The sequence below is a fragment of the Paralichthys olivaceus genome, chromosome 22 (assembly GCF_024713975.1).
Source record: "Paralichthys olivaceus isolate ysfri-2021 chromosome 22, ASM2471397v2, whole genome shotgun sequence".
NCBI classification, from domain to species: Eukaryota; Metazoa; Chordata; class Actinopteri; order Pleuronectiformes; family Paralichthyidae; genus Paralichthys; species Paralichthys olivaceus.
This window is the reverse complement of record NC_091114.1, coordinates 11,270,791-11,287,731: the sequence shown is the minus strand read 5'-3', so window position 1 is coordinate 11,287,731 and position 16,941 is coordinate 11,270,791. Positions and strand designations below refer to the sequence as shown.

At 41.5% G+C, this 16,941-nt stretch overlaps 1 protein-coding gene and 1 long non-coding RNA gene across 4 annotated transcripts in view; one reads left to right on the top strand and one right to left on the bottom strand.

Moving 5' to 3' along the window:
- Positions 1–16,941, top strand: part of LOC109634696 (uncharacterized) — an 83,034-nt gene that overhangs the window by 45,599 nt on the left and 20,494 nt on the right. For all 3 annotated transcript variants that reach the window (XR_011239854.1, XR_011239855.1, XR_011239853.1), the window contains exons 8-10: positions 10,378–10,506; positions 15,643–15,753; positions 16,448–16,503. This is a non-coding gene — a long non-coding RNA (uncharacterized lncRNA). The remainder of the gene's footprint in view (positions 1–10,377; positions 10,507–15,642; positions 15,754–16,447; positions 16,504–16,941) is intronic.
- Positions 3,907–8,217, bottom strand: LOC109641432 (alpha-2 adrenergic receptor). Its single transcript, XM_069519072.1, has one exon. The coding sequence runs from the start codon at positions 7,848–7,850 to the stop codon at positions 6,546–6,548; it is 1,305 nt and encodes a 434-aa protein (XP_069375173.1). The 5' UTR covers positions 7,851–8,217; the 3' UTR covers positions 3,907–6,545.

The window sequence follows — 16,941 nt, the reverse complement described above, 5'->3', positions numbered from 1 at the left end:
TGACTTTTTACTCACATTCTATGGACGAAATAGTTTCAGTATAAAATGTTCAATTGTCTCAAGTTTGAGTGTTAACGTCACCTTGCAAAAACCTTACATTTCTTGTTGGATGAGGATTTCAAGTTGGGGAAACCTGAACTTCTTGGGGATTTTGTAAAGTTGCAAAGAATTGCTCAAGAATTCTGCAGTTGCGTGGCAACAACCTTTCTGATGTTGTCACAGTTTGAGTTTGAGCGGCCCATTTGGTGCATGCAGAGCAAACGCTGTCTCATTTTCTTTTCTTTCCCATTTGCACCCTTGTCGCCCTGCGTGTGTCCTTGGGTTGAGAGCACGGCAAATATGAGGCCTCTGTTTGTAATCTCAAGAGGTTGTTCACCAAATGGCTCTTCTTACGTTTTCAACTGAAGATGTCTGAGATTGGAGCTGATCAGCTTGACTGATACGACTGCTGCTATCGAGGCTTCAGATGTTTGTTTCTCCTGGTAAATGTTGAAAACAACATTTCATGATAGATTAATAAAACTAAAGTCTCGTATTCCTGCTGCAAACATGATTATCTGGACCTGTTAGTTTAGCGTACGATGCTATAATTTAGGTAATTGAAAGAAAGTGAAATGGGTTTTATTATATATTGGATTGAGATTTTCCAGTTGGCACTGGGTGAGTGTGTAAAAATAGAAAATGTTGCAAATGAGATGCTGATTCCTGCACATGGGTTATTTTTCATGTTTGTTTGTTGTTGTGCTAAAGGTCCAATCTGTTCCTCTCGATCTGAGCAGCACAAACACTTATTTACCTCCCATGTTGGATTTATTCTCATAAGACAAAGCACAAACGTTGGCACAAGAAACGGTCGCATTATGAGATGATAATAAATTACATCTTGTTTCTTCGCGCCCTCTCGCCCTCTTTACAAGCAATCATCCCACTGTGTCTCAGGCTTTGAATTCCAGGCTGTAATTAAAATTACGAATTAGATTTGACGAAAAGAGGCCTCCCCACGTTGTTGGCAATGTTGCCATGGAAAAGTAGCTCATTATGTATGATTTGATTTGAACAGCTGTAACTGGTTGTGCAGTAGTCAGTCGTGCAGAGGAGCCGTTGTCGTGAGCGTTGTTAGCCTTCATGCCTTCCCTGAGGCTGGATGAGCTCACTGAGGCAAACAAAACAATAAAAGTGACTTAAGGGATTATTCTATTTTTCTTTCAAGGGTCTGTCTGTGCTCCCGTTGTTCCGAGAACACAAGATAATAAAAACAGGGCAGACTGAATGTAAAGCTAAGTTAATGTGGTGTCAGGTGAGGTCGCTGGAGTGTTTACAGATATCAATTTACGGCTCAACAAGTCAACCGAGGGATTCTGCAAACTTAAAGATTTTTAATCTGGGGCAGTTTTACTTGACTTGAGTAAATCTATTTCTGCAGTTTGAAATGAAATTCAGGAATAAACAACAGTTGCAGTTGTCAAATGGACCATTTCCCTGTATTGAGTTATTTTCATTTGATACTTTATATGTATTTTTTGTTAATGACACCTCAGGTTGTGTTATTTAAGTTTGTCTTAAATAAAGGATTTGAGTACTTGAGTAGAGCACACACCTCAGATTTTTCAACTTGAAAATCTACCCCCTATAAGAAACCACATTTAGATCCGAGAGATCCAGGTTAATATTAATTATTACTATAATCTGCACCAAAGTGTACACAGTCATAGATTTCAATTGCCTAAACAAGATTTATTTCATCAAGATCCATGAATTATTCTCAGAGAAATCAGTGCAAGTGGAAAAAGAAAGTGAAAAAGCAAAAATTACCCCTTTGCCCAGATTCAAGCCAAAATTTAATGAGTGCTTTCTTGGCCCATCTCCCATCCTTGCACCAAGTTCAGAGGAAATCCCTTCTGTAGTTTGCTAGCAAACAAACAAACATCCTCATTGGTTGAGGTAGTAAGTCTGGCAAACAAGCCTGATCTGACTTATCCCCTCTGTGCTGTAGAATTCTGTTTGTGTCCAGAAACGATTAAAAACACATCAGTGGGGTTCTTTCATTACGCTGAACGTGGGCACTGTGGTTTATTTGAAGTCTTAGTCCTGGAGTTATTACTCATGAGCGCACCAGATGCATGTGCATGCAATGAACCGTTCACACCTGCTTGGGCAACATTTGCAGGTGTTTGAGGAAATTGTTCAGTGTTTAGCCTTAGGATTCTTTTCATTGTTATTTTCATCCCCTGCTGGCGGCTGGCTGCAGTACAGGTCAAAGGAGGTTTCTGTCATTCATCGTGTCATTTTTATCACACTGATGTTTGTCCAAGTGCACATTTTCCCACAGAGTTTGGTTGTGACTATTTATTTGATGCTATAAAACAAGGTGAAGCGTCAAGATTGACAGCTGAGACTCGACCTTGTATCGCTACTGCTATCTGGCTCCAAACGACATCACCAGTCAAAGATGGTGCGCTCGTTTCCATTATGATATTTTGGCTTGATCAGGTACTTACAGAAGTTGTGGCTCAAAATCTCTGTTTAAAAAGAAAGATGCTAAGTTCAGTTGAGGAGAAAATCTACTGCAGGTGTTCAGCCTTTTTTTCCCAGCTGAGTCATCCAGGCCTCGTCACGTCTGAGCTGCCTGACGGGACGGCCCGGCGGCTTTCTGCTCAGGCAGCAGATTGTGGGGCTCAGCTGAGAGAGCGAGGGAGGCAGAGAGTGTGTGAACAGCATCTGAGGTGCTCTCCATCATCATGTGCGACAGCCACACTGCGATGCACGATTGCCTAATTCATCACACGTTGAAATGGAGATTTAGGAGTCGTGATGCTTTGATGCTGCTTCAGCAAACCTGACTGCATGACTGTATATCAAATACTCATCTGAAGGTAAATATTACTGCCAGGCATCAGCTAATGTCTTATCCAACTTCATACTTTTTACCATTAACCACCATCTTTTTTAAATTATTATTTTCAGTTGTAGGGCTACAGGACATGGGCTAAATATCCCAATACACATTTAAAACGAGCAAACCTTTCCCTTAACCTTTATATCCTTTATATCCAAATTCTCCACATAAAGAGTATTTTTTGGAAGGTTTTAATCTTTGTTCATATCATTTTCTTTGAGCTTATTGGAACATTTGACAGTTACAGCATTTCCTTTCAGATAAAAACTCTGAGTGCACATATAGATCTGGTGTGTATCTAACTCAAAAGCAGTTGTCAGTAAACATTTTCCTGAGGAGCAGAACTGTTTGATCTCTTTATTCAAACAGTCAAACAGGCTGGGACGCTGTTATCTGTAGTTCTATGAGCGGCACATGGACTTGTTACTAGTCATAAATGGCGTTTGGCTGCTGGCGCCCGGTCTGCAGCAGAGGAGTGAGGAGGAAAACAACAGGAGTTTGGAGTGTGGGGAATTCAGTTTCACCTCTCTCCAGTCCATCGGGGCTCCGGGGGTAATACTAAAATCACGAGGCAGCCAGGACCAACATCAAACGTGTTGTGCTGAAAAGGGCACCGGCGCCCTGAAACCGGCATGGCCACAGTCCAACACAGGACTGGACGCTTTTATTTGACCCTATTATGTCATATTTGCTGATTTCCCTGTTACAACCACATTGTCACTGTAAAGACCGATGATTGAGATAATGGGGAGGTTTGTAGTCACCAGACAGACGTACCTGTAAACATTAAGACCAAATGTGAAAATCTCACTTGATCCATATAGATGGGGATTTTCTCTTTCAGCTGAGAAGTAAAATGAGGAGTTAGATTTTATTTGATGAAATCTGCCACATCTACAGACAGACGCCACTCAGTTATTCTGTTCTCTATGAAGGAAATGTGCTCACTTAGCAGACGCAAATAAACATGCTCCACCAATCACCAGTCAGTGTGTCAATCTTGTTGTTTATAGCATCGATGAAAAAAATAAAACTTACTGGGAAAATGAACACTTGAAGATACAACAGTGTGATAATGAATATAATATAAATATAAATGTAAAATGACAGAAGCCAAAAGTTTATTTGACGTGGATTTTGACTTTTTAGTTTTATCTACGTCCCATCCACCAACATGGATCAGGTGGGATTCCTGACTTTTACTGCAGCTAGCCACCAGGGGGAAATCAAGACGCTTTGGCTTCACTTTGGAGCCGTCGTGTCAGCCATCTTTATATAATTGTTGGTATCTGTGTCTGTTTTACGATTGAAATAATATACAAAACATTTATTGCACATGTGCATATCAGTGAGGCTTCATGTTGTAACACCACAACACTGCTTACATATGGGACTTTGTCATCTTTTATTTTTGCACGACAGCATACAGCTTAAGCAGAGGAAAGATGTGTACTGCACTTTGCAAAATATAAATCAAAAACCAACAAAAAATAAACACACAAATAAAGAGGTAGTTTCTTTCAAAATAAACACAAAGTAAATGCATTTGATCGTAAATACTCAGTAGTTATAATATCTCTTTAGCACATGATAAAAAAAATTAGCTTATAGTCTGGAGCGTTAGCCCTTCACTGTGCAATCCTGAAGCTTTTAGGTCCAATATTAGATCAAGACACCAAGACTGTGGTAAGTAAGTCTGCTGTTACGCCATTAGTCAGTTTCAGACTGTGGTTACAGCAGAGATGCTCCAAAATGTGAAAGGTCGATAACATCATGGCAGAAAGGAAACAATAAACATGATCTAACTCTATTGACTGAATCAGTGCTAATGACCTGCAAAGAGATAAATCAGGGGGTCATGAAGGAGAATAACAAACATATTTGGTTTAACCATTATTTTTCAGACTTTTCTTTAAGAACCTTGTCTTATATATTTATTTCATTAAATACTGATAGTTTAAGCCTTTCAGGCCACTAAAGTTATTCAAACGACACACAAGGAAAACAACTGCCGGCTCCAGACTTACTGCGTGAGAATGGGTTTGTGCTCTTTGAATTAAATGTATTCTCACAAATATTAAAAACTAAAGGACAACACTGACACCACGAGGGCTTCAGTGTGGCTAAATGATGTCATCTTCAGGAATAATTTGACATTTTTGGGGAAAATGCTTCTCAGCTTTCTTGCTGAGAGTTAGAGAGAAGATCAGCACCACTCCTGTGTACTGTGCACTGGGAATCTGTGGCTGATAGCTTAGCATTAAGACTGGAGGATGGCAGGGGTTTGTGGTGACCTTTCACCTCTTATGTGCAAACACAGAGATCCAACACCTTCATTCACATGAGGATAAAGATATAACTGAACTGAACAGTGGATATTTTACATGGTTCATTTCAATAAATATGTCTGTTGACGTGTTCCTCACAAAAGCTGCTCCACAACTTGTTGAAAAGTAAAATAGCTTCTCGTCACTTGTCAAACATCCCTGGATTACCCACAATGCACATGTGCAAACCTCCACAAAGTGAGAAATCCCAGCTTCTGTCACTGGGACACGGCCGCAAGCATGATGGGAATTATAGCGTTGGATTGGCCAGAGACCTACTGTTGCCACAAGAGGGCAGTAAATTATAAGATAGATGCAAAGGTCCTGTTCTGAGATATAAGGAGAGATGTCATTTATACTTCTGAGTTGTTTTGATTGATGTCTATTTTTAGCTTTGACAAGTCAACCTCGCTTGTCCTGACAACGTGCCTCTGAATGATGGTATTACACTGATTGCCTAGCAACTGGTCTCAGCCAGGACCAACATTTTTGCACCTTTTAAACCAGGGGATTGATGTTTTCACTCTTTCTAGTAAAGTTTAAACAAATTAGAGATAGCATGCCGAATAGTGAGCTATAGAAATCATATGAGGCTGATTTTGTCACCTTTGGAGAGAGCGAGGCTAGCCTTTTCCCTTTGTTTCCAGTTTTTATGCTAAGCTAGGGTAATCAGACATTGAATAATACCAATCTTTTCATCTAACCCTTGTCTAGACAGTGGAAAATGCCCTGTGCCCTAGAAAGATTATTCTTGATCCAAGCCCCTGTCATGAAAACATCACCTGTGTCAAATCAAGTTTTAAAACCTCAATTTTCCCATTTTTGTTAATTAATATTTTAACTCAAATGAACACACAATAAATCTGTGGCTAAGTAATGTTCATCGCCCAATAAAACTAAATAAAATGCACACTTAGCAGAAAGAGGGAGGGAAAAACTCAGGGGGGTTTGAGGGGGCCCAACTGTTTATATTTGCCCTCAGGGCCTCCTAGCAGATAGATCCGGCCACGTGTTTATCTTTTGTGGACGCTGTGGAAAGTTTGCGACAGCACAGTACAGCAAGAATAAAAAGAACTGTGGAGCTCACTTAGCAGATAAGGAAAGGCTGTAATGGAAACATATTTCACATTGAAGCTCTGGGAGACACCTACTGTAGGTAGAGCAAAGTGTGCACGTCCATGGCTGAATTACAACAGGACAATGAGACTCAACAGTGAGTAACAAGTGGCAGTAACAGACAAAACAAGGTTCTTCTCCTTCTTTAATATTCACTTTGATATCTCCTTTAAGATTGTCAGATAGCAACAGCTCTGCTGTTCGACCTAAAAGGACTTTTTCCACGACTTGCAGAGGATCTTCTGGAATGCTCGCCTGAAGTCCCGGTTGAAGATGGTGTAGATGGCTGGGTTCAGGGAGCTGTTACAGTAGCCAATCCAGAAGAAGAACTTAAACAGCGGGTCAGGTATCTTACAGGAGTCCCTGCACACACCGTACAGGCTGTAGCTGAAGAAAAAGGGGAACCAGCACACCACAAACACCCCCATGACCACAGCCAGGACAAATGTAAACCTCTTCTCCCTGGCTTGGGAGACCTTTTTCCTGGCTAAGGAGCTCCGGCGACGTTTCCTCCTGGAGGCAAAGAGGTCCATGGATTTGTTGCTAACTCTTGCAATGCGAGAGGAGTGTTTGGTGAGAGGGCTCTTCTTTTGACTGGGCCTCTTGGCTCTCTGGGAGTCCTGGTCCTGGGGCTTGTGACCTTTGCCCTCTGAGGAGCTGCTCTCCTCCATGTCAGCATCCTCGGTCTGTGCGCCCACGGTGACGGTGCGCTGGCTGGGCGTAGGCGGGCACTGACAGTGGCCGTTCTCCTTCTCGCCATGGAAAGGGGAAGTGGCTTTGCTCAGCCCGTTCTCAGTCTGTGTGGCACCATCTGGCCTGGGATCTTTTCCCGACATGGCCCTGGTTCTGGTTTTGGCCACCTGGTATATTCTGATGTAGACCAGGACCATGATTAAGCATGGCGCAAAGAAGGACGCGATGCTGGAGGAGAGGATGTACCAGGTGTCATCGTTCAGCTCGCACTGAGGCTGAGAGCTGACATCGTTGTTGCTGTCTATAGAAATAAGAGGTGGAGATGAGATGGACGCAGATATGAGCCACACGATCAAGATGATGCACTTGACGCGTTTAGGAGTCCGCTTCAGGTTGTACTCTACCGCCTGCGTAACGGACCAGTACCGATCCAGGCTTATTGCGCACAGATGCACAATAGACGAAGTGCAGAACAAAACATCCAGAGCCAAATAAATACCGCACCAAACTTTTCCAAAATACCAGTAGCCCATGAGCTCGTTGGCCAGAGAGAACGGCATCACCAGAGTGGCGACCAGGATGTCCGCGGTGGCCAGTGACACCAGAAAGAGGTTCTGGGGGGCTTTCAGTGCCCTGCTCGTCAACACGGCAATAACCACCAGAATATTCCCAACCACGGTGAAGAGTATGAGGAAACTTACAAGCGCTGCGATGCCGGCGATCGCTGCCAGAGAATATCCACTGTCCAGGCTCCAGGAGGAGGAATTCAGATGGATCACCGTGAACGCGTCCATTCCGCTCGCGTTAAGGGAATCCATCCCGACTATGAGCACTTTACATGTGAATAAATCCTGTAGTGGTTGGATGTGCGCATGGATTCACATTCGTTCCCTCAATAAAGGCTGGAGAGTCCACGAAAAACGCGCGGCACCGCGGCCAATTTACAAATCTGACGACATGGATACGCGCGCATGAAAGGACCCCCATTTACCAGAATCTGAGGCTGTGATCTACATCCTGCTCACCAAGATCAATTAAGATACTTAGATGAATAATATAGAATCTCCCGTGTAGAACAAAATGATTTTATCGTGCGTCTCCATGTGTGCCAGGAGTTGTGCCGTGCAGCCGCAGCCTCCCTCATGTGCGCTCTGGTTCCTGATGAGACCCCATGTGTTGCTCTCATAAAACTCCCCCACCACTGCCACGCCCCCGGCCTGGACCATTATTATGATATTGTGGGAATGTGATAAGCTCAGGGACAAGCCTGCAATTCAGCCCAATGTTCCCAGTATCCAAACTACGACAAGCTGCAAAAGATTGTCTGTGACTTGGCCATAATTCAGAATCACATCACATCACACCTACTCCTCATTTTTGGAGTTGTGTGTCTTCAGGGGGAGGGAGGAGCATGTGAGTTTGTTTGGGTTGAGATGTGTCAGCTGAGAGTCAGGCTGCACATCCACAGACACCAGGTATAGATGAAGCATTGGATTTCTAACAGTCCGCTGCCCCAGACATCCACACACATGCGCTCACCACATGCAGTAATCCAGGCGAAACATCAGGAGCAATTCAAGGGGACCTTGGGGGCCCAGGCAAAATGGACCTGGGGGCCCAATCCCTGAAAGTGTATAATAATAAGTAAAGTTTATAATCATGAAGCTTTTGGCAGCATACCAAATGCACAGGTCCTCATTAGTGGGTAAATGGTTTTGTTGTAGTTTCCTGTTTAAAGCTGATCATATGTGTTTAGGGGGTTCACATAAAATTGTCGTTGTGGACTAATCAGTTGTTCTCTGGGGGCCCCCCTCTGAGATCGGGACCCCAGGCAACTGACTGCTTGTACACTGTTCAAACACCCCTGACTTGGACGAACAGTACAAAAAGGTGTAATTTGCACCTGATGTTGCATAAACAGAAATTTTCATGTTTAGTGGTTGGCTGAAAGGATTTTCCCAAGAACTACAGAGCAGAGAGGAAGAGGATGTTTTGCTAATGAACAGGTTTTATTTACAGTTTGTCCTAAATGTGCAAATGTGCACAGATGCATTCCATAGCATAAAGATGGAGGATATAGTTTTCCAGCAAGAAACAGAGACAGTAAAGAGCTGCTGTGGTCAAGTGTGTGTGTGTGAACGCTAAGTAAAGGAGCCCAGCATCTTTAAAGTCTACATACACATACACTAAAGCAAATTATTCCCTTAAATAACTTGGCTTTTACTTCAGTGGATTATCTTTCTCAACCCTGGCCGGTCTGTCTGAACAGATTCAAGAGTTAATACTTTATTGCCACACAAGAAACAAAACACATAACCCCCTCCCCATAAAAACATAACATCTGTGGATGTAAAATACAGAATAAAATGAAATGAAAAAACGATATTGCAGCTAGAATAGGATGTCCGGTGCTTAAAAACACACTCAATACAAAGTACAATAAAATTCTGTGGTGGTTATTGCTTTGCGTTTGTAAAGTGCTGATGCAGGATCACTTAGATGTTAGGTTTTCGTTCAAGGGTGTGTGAGGACTGAGGTGAATTTGAGAAAATAATATAGCAAACGTGATCCTAGAAAATCCTCCAGAAATGTATATTCCCTTGACCTCAGCTTCTGGTGATGTGACAAAGATGGAATTATTGGATTTCATGTTATCAAATACTTTCTTCTATAATATGAAGTCGTGCTCCACTCAACAAATTATAACTGTAGTTTAATCTTCACGTTTCAAAAAAGTTAATTTATTTTTTGAATCAAAGCTCATGCCCTTGATCAAATGTTTGTGCTCTGCTTTTTGTTCTTGATAGAGAATTTTTAATCACATGAGACATATTAAAATATTTAAAAAAAATCTTTAATCTCTGGGAGAGTTCTAATCATTTTTTAAATTTAATCGAAGTGACACTGAAGTAGACACATAATCTTCATAGCTCATAATCTTCATAGCACAAAGAATCGATGTAGCTTCATTGTAGTTTGTAGAAGTAGAAGTCGCTGGTAAGATGTCAGAGTGAGCAGGTAAATGTCTGAGTGAGTGAGTTCACTTCATTTTGAATGCATGTTCTTGGTATTTCCTGTTGTGAACACCCTCCGACCTGGAAAGTCACCTGCTGGGCTCTTCATCTGTGAAATGCTGTTGTGTCTCTGCACTGTCATGTACCAAATAGCATCCTCTCTTGTGGAGTATTTTAAAATCAAAATCGAGGGGCCTTTTGAAAGTGTGTCAAACATTATCCGACTGTACAATGAAGCCTTTTGGGCTAAAGCCTTAAAATTCACTTTGCAGTTGTGCAGCTGACTGAAATTGTTTCTTAGCGTCTTTCATTTGCTCCGTATCTGTTGCAGAGGGATTCGAGAAAATGATTGTCTCACCTCGTCCTGATGGCTCATCGGGGGAATTGAACCTGTGACCTCCCAGTGACGAGCCTGCCTCTGTGCACCTTCCACACAGTGACTGCAGCTTCACACCTGCAGGTCCAAGTTCAAGTCCACTATTCCACCATCGCCAAAGGATTTCAGATTTAGTTTAAATCCAATGTCTTTATCGTCACACTCACGATAACTCCTCTCCATCATCTGAGTGTACTCACACTGTCAGCATCTGTATAAATATTGTAACAGCTAACTTGTTTTCTGATGTGTATAACTTAATTATTGATCGAAAGCTCCGCTCGGCGTATCCATGGGCTCTGTGTTCTTGTGAAATGTCAACAAAAACAAAATGTTTGCCCACAATAGGTGAGAGGAAGAGGAGAAGAAGAGGAGAGGGTGGTAATCAGGTGATCCGCAGGGTCTAAGATGTGTTGAGTGTGCCAGAGGTGGAATCCATCAGAGACGATCCATGTTTGTATAAAGAACTCAGGGAAGATGGGAAATGATGCCTCCGCCTTCACCTGTAATTACTGCTGTGTGTAGTTACTGTGAGAAGTGGCTGTCATGTTTTTTTTATGCTTCACTTTCTCTCTTCCAGTCTTCGGTTGGATTAATGTTGTTTCTTGTGCTTTTCAAACGTCGGCTCTTATGTGTCACTTTGAATTATATATCAGTCTCAGTTGCTTCTTGGAGAGACAGAAGTCTGACAATTTCTCAACACTTGTTTTTCTCACTTACTCTGTAGTTTTCACACTGGATGGCAGCGCATGGTGCTCAGATGTTAAACCTGACTCATGTTGATGGAGGGTGCATTCTGTGCAGTCAGCCAATCGTACGCACACACACACACAAAAGAGCTGCAAGACAGATTACCATAAAAGTTGTGCCAAAAGATATCAAACTGTTGGTATGATTTGCTTTCACAGTCACATTTCAAGGTCTTTCTGACCAGATTTTATTATAATGGCTGCCTGTCATTGTGACTTTGCTGCTGCTGTAGATAGAATCAGTTGTGAAAGTTGTCGCAGTCCTAAAATCTTTACTTCACGTGGTTATTGTAAGATCTCTCTCTGTGCATCTGGATGCGGCACATGTACTCAGAAAATCTTATTTACACTCGTCCACTGTCATTACGACAAGTGGTCGGTGAGGTTAACTGTACGTCCGCTCCAAGCAGCCAGTCGGGGAGAGCTGGGTGAACAAGCAGCGTCTGCGGAGGAGTGAGTGGTATATTGTTAAATAAGAACAAAAGGCACTTGTCAAGCATGACAAGAAACTGCGAGGGGGAGAGTAGAGTGAGCAGAAGCCCAGCGTGAACCCTTTTGTTCCCCCATCATTATGGGAAGCAAGCCTCGCAATGCTAATTAGACATTTATTTGCAGGTAATAATTTGTTAATTTACATGTTTGTTGTAAGGAGATTAATTTTGACCATGTTAATGCACTGGAATTAGGGATAAAAAGCCCCTTTTTGGCTCATGTGGAGCATGAAGCATCGGCCATCTGCGTTTTAAGACCAGTCAGCGGCTCTGGCAGTTCCTCCTTTAGGCAGACAGTTGGCAATAAGACGGTTTAGTCTTACGCGAAAATAGAAATTCCAAATCTTCCCTCTGTGTCCGAGTGAAGCTGCTTTTAGACATGCACTGAAGTCTGGACATTTTCCAGAGGGGTTCTATAGAGAGCGCAAATATCCGAAAAAGTAAAAATACAGCAGGAATATTTCCAGGGAATTCACAGTGAGTAGTGGGTCTGTTGATGGCGTTTCTAACATGCGACAGAATAAGAAGAGTCATACTCATAGAGGATGCCGATGATGGAAAGACAATGACATTTGTGAGCTTTTGATGATAAGAGCCGACTCTCTGTCGCACTGTGATTTCACCTGAATGTTCTCGAAACTGTCCTGTTGTTGTGAACGCATCTGACTCCTTTTGTGTTCTTTAAATGTTAAAGGTTCATGTCTGAGCAAATAACAGCTTATTAAATTTTACTGCGCTCAGCTTAATGTTTAAATCTGACTTTTGGAAGAAGTAAGTCATCTTCAAAATTATAAAATGTGTCATGTCTGCATGTCTGGTCCACGGAGATGCTCCAGACTCAATGCATCAATCTGAACCAAACACAAATCATCTCAGCTTCCTCTAATATGTCGATAATTATCACATTCCGCACCGTATGTTTTCATTTGTTGTGTTAGAGTCAGTGCTGCTGCGTGATACGGTTTAATTAGGGTTGAAACAGACCAGCCCTTCCAATCACATGGGTCACTCATTCTCCCGAGTCACTTAGGTTTAATGGCACCGTTTGTCAGTTTGTTCACTGACGCCAAGAGAACAGCACAATCCAGGGAGGATTGTCACAAATGTAATGGTACTCTACTGGTGACTAGAGTGTTTGAGGAGGGCTCTCAGTAATTTTCATCCCCCCAAAGAAAGTGTACGACTCCGACAAAATCTACTCTGCCTCAAAGTCACAAAACGTAATATTATTTTAGTATTATTTCATCTTTAATGCCCAAGATTCAAATTTATGCACAATATCTTTGAAAACATATGAGCTTTGTCAGGAAGTGTTTAGCCTTTTATTACTGTGCTGCTTTCATAAAGTAGAGGGATGTTTTATTCAAAGAACCACAAACAAATAGACGTACATAAAAAATCAAATAATTTTAAAACATGAGAATGGTTAGGTTCATGACAAGTGAATACCAATCAAGCCTCGAGAGCGAATTCCTTTGCTCCATTGACTCAAGTAGTCATCAACTATAACTACATAGTATGTTAGAACCCAAGCACGAAAAGAGACTAACACTTTTTTGTCTGTTGTTCAGCCCATTTAATACTTAATAGCTTTTAAATTTTACTGGAACTTTTGATTATCCCTTCTTTTGAATGTCACCAGTCGCAATAGCACTCAGCAACCTTATGAAACCTCATTCACTCAATCTAGATTTTTATTTTTCATGAATTTCAGTCTCATAAACATGCCCTTTTTTTTTTTTTTTTTAACAAGATTCATTAATTATTCACTGAGAAATCAACAAATGTGTTGAAAACCAAATCTCACAATGTTTAAGAAAGTGAAAACAAATCTGTTGGCCGATCTGGATATGCACCAAAACTGAAAGGGTTCCCCCTTGGTTCATTTCCTGCCCTGCCACAGAATTTCATGGAAATCAGTTGAGAAGTTTCCAGCGTAATAATTAACAAATAAACGCAGATCAAAACATCATCTGTGGTGGAGGTAACCCTTAGCGAGACACATGGTTTGATTAAAATGTCTTTAGGCTTGGGTTAAGGTATCACCGTCCATTGGCAAAGTGATGGAACGCTTGTGAAATACTTTCTAAACAGGAGATAAACAGCTGTTGCTAATGTTATGTTGACCCACACATTCACCCACCTGATAAAATCCATTTAAAGACCTGGTAGCATATGAAATGGGTGGTATAAGCCTTGTAAGACATTGAAATATCCCTCCTATAATAAATTAGCTGACCGCTTTCCTAACTTAATACCTGATTTATACCTTTAATATCAAATCTAATAACTTTCCATGACTTAAAGACTAAGGTGTAATAAGAGTATAACAGATAAAACATACTTGACAGATTATGGTCTAATTTTTATATAAAGGTTCTGAGTGCGTCATTTAAAAGCCGCTGGTATTCTGTCAACATATTTGTAGATCATCTCTGTTGTATTAATGATGCAGTAAATGTTTATGAAATATGTTTCCTCTTAGTCAGCCCTATGGGATCGTACATTTACTGCTGAGAATTTACTGCTTCCATTAGCCGCCGACCCAACACAGTCATCACTCACATTAAGTGCACCACAACTGTTCGTCTCTGAATTTCAAGTAGCGGTGTGCGCTGCGGAGGAGCAGGAGAGTCACATGTGTGCGTGTAGAATGGAGTTTGGATTTCCACCTTCTGTTGTCGTGTAGTCAGAGATGCACCGTGTGTCGTGCTGCAGCCGATATCAACAAATAGTAAGTGACAGCAGACACAATGTGCTGTTAGTGCCATGACACGTTCACGTCAGTTTGTAGGGGCAGCTGCTGCACTTACTGTCAACACTTCTGAAGGCCTGTCACTGCAAAGCACATGCGTTAGAGCTATACTGCAAAATTAGCTTCAACACAAAGTCTATTTTTCTTCTAACAAGTCATACACGAGCAATTTTAAGCTCTTGTTTGTGCTCCTGTCTGTTTGTTTGTCAGCAGGATTATTGTCGTCTTCTTTTCTGTTGTGTTTTCATATTGGCTTTGTGATTTACACTTCAGGATAACCTAAGGCTGTTTTTTTTATATTTTATATTTTTAATGATTAGGGAATAATATTTGTACTTTGGATTAAATAAAAAAATCTTTGGATGTGGGGTCACTGCAGTGAGCCATTGTGTCGTGTCACAAACCCACATCACGCACGTTAGTTCCCCTGCACCTGAATGAACTTTGACCCTGACCTACCTGCGACGCTCTGCATCGTGGCCTCGTCCACGCATGCGCAGGGTAACGCCCCCCTCTCCGGTGCAGCAGGCAGCAGGTGAGCTGCGTGAAGTGCGTGTCTCCGGTAAACACGTCTTCTAAAGTAGTTTGCGGTGTGTAAAGGATGCGTGGTGTTGTTGCTGTGCTTTCACATTAACTCAGTTACGTCCAGTGAGAGTTTACTGAAGGTTTGATCGCGTAATGTTTGGTTATAGACGAGTCGTACGTATACGTGTTAGCGGACTAACGTTTAGCCTCTTTATATACAGTCTATGCGTTGAGCTAGCTTAAAGTTAGTCGCGTGTTGCTACTGTTTATACTGAATATCTTTATGTTGTGAAGGCACCTGACTATGAACCTGATGTCACACACACACACACACACACACACACACACACACACACACACACACACACACACACAGATACACAGATGAGTTTGTGTTGTGATCTCGTGAATGTTCATGTGTGTGTTTTTCTTACTGCTCACGTGCTGTCTGGGGATTCATGTTTAATATGATGTCAGCCGATGATCTAATTATTTTCCTTCATATTGCTAAAATGAATAATGTGTTTGTGCCATTTCAGCTGTTTATATGTGACTGTGTTGGAGGGACTGGACACACACACACACACACACACACACACACACACACACACACACACACAGCTCTTCCCTGGTGTGTGTTGATCAATAAAGTATTATCATATCTTATAGTATCTTTTTTTGTCTTGTGTTCAACCAACAGGTGATGCCTGTAAAGATCGCTGACCCTGTGTTGCCTCCTGACCCCATCTTTTGAACGCCAACGCACAACACACACATGAACACCGGTTCCATAAGGAGGATTTCAAAAGATGTAAGCATCATGTTTTATCTCTTGTATAGTGTGTTTTATGTGTTCAGCCCAGGCTCAAGACACATGAGATTGTACTGATAATAAACACAACACTAACATTATCACTAACCCTGACATTCAAAGGTGTTGACTCTGACACTTAAATTCACATCAGGGAAACAGTCAGTCAGAAAGGTCTGTAAAAGTGATGGGACTGGTTGCATTGTAAGTCCAGTGAGTTTTAGAGATGTTCAGACACTGATCATAGTATTGCCTTGATACTGCCAGAAATACCGGGTTGTTCATCTGTGAGTATGCAACTTTACGCATCGATCAAATACCTAGTTCAAGTTTCACCCAGATAAAACTGTAATTTTCTTTTACTGGAAATGACTTTTGCTTTGCTGCTCTAAACCAGCAGTTACGCTGTCCTGCTTCTGGCAAGCTCGGTTTTTTGAGGCCAAAGGAGAAGCATTTTCCTGTAGTTTAGCGTCAGCCATAATGTCAGCGATTTGGTAATAATTCACGCTGGAAAGTCTCAATAGTAAAACGGCGGCGTCTAATGAGTACATGACTTCAGTGTCGAGCTATTAAAAGAGGGTAATTGTTGCATTCTCTTAGATTTATGTATATGTGTTCTTTTTCAGTTGTGACTGTCAAACCAGATAATTAAAGAAGTTCTATGTCATTCATTCTCTGTATTTGTTTTTCAAAGGGTTTAACTTGAGCCAGACCGTACAACTCGGATAGTGATCTTCTCTTCTATGCAAGGTTAGTAGCATACAGCTGTCAAAATACCTTATACGCAAAGTTCAAGTATCTGAATCAGGATTGAAGCATTTTATGAAACTTGCTATTATATAAATTCCATCTACGACTGTTGTAGATTGTTCTGTCTCCCCACATGTTTCAGTTTGATGTTATCCAGTTTCTGAAGGTGTACTTTTACTATCTGATCATTTAGTTTTCAGTTACAACAACTGCAATATTTTTCACCCTCGGGCAGAATAGTCTCATAACTGGAGCAGGATCTACATTTTAAACCTCATTAACACAACAAAACCTGTAGTTAATTTTTTTACCTGCTAATGCTCACAAAACTGGAACCACACTACTTTTGATTAAAGCGATACAGGTGCAGTATAAGTTTCATGACTCCTCTGAGAGAAGTGATAAAATAAATGCTGTTCTACATTATAGAAGTAGAGT

Coding starts and splice junctions, on each gene's coding strand:
- LOC109641432 (XM_069519072.1), bottom strand. CDS start 7,850: ATGGATTCCCTTAACGCGAGCGGAATGGACGCGTTCACGGTGATCCAT.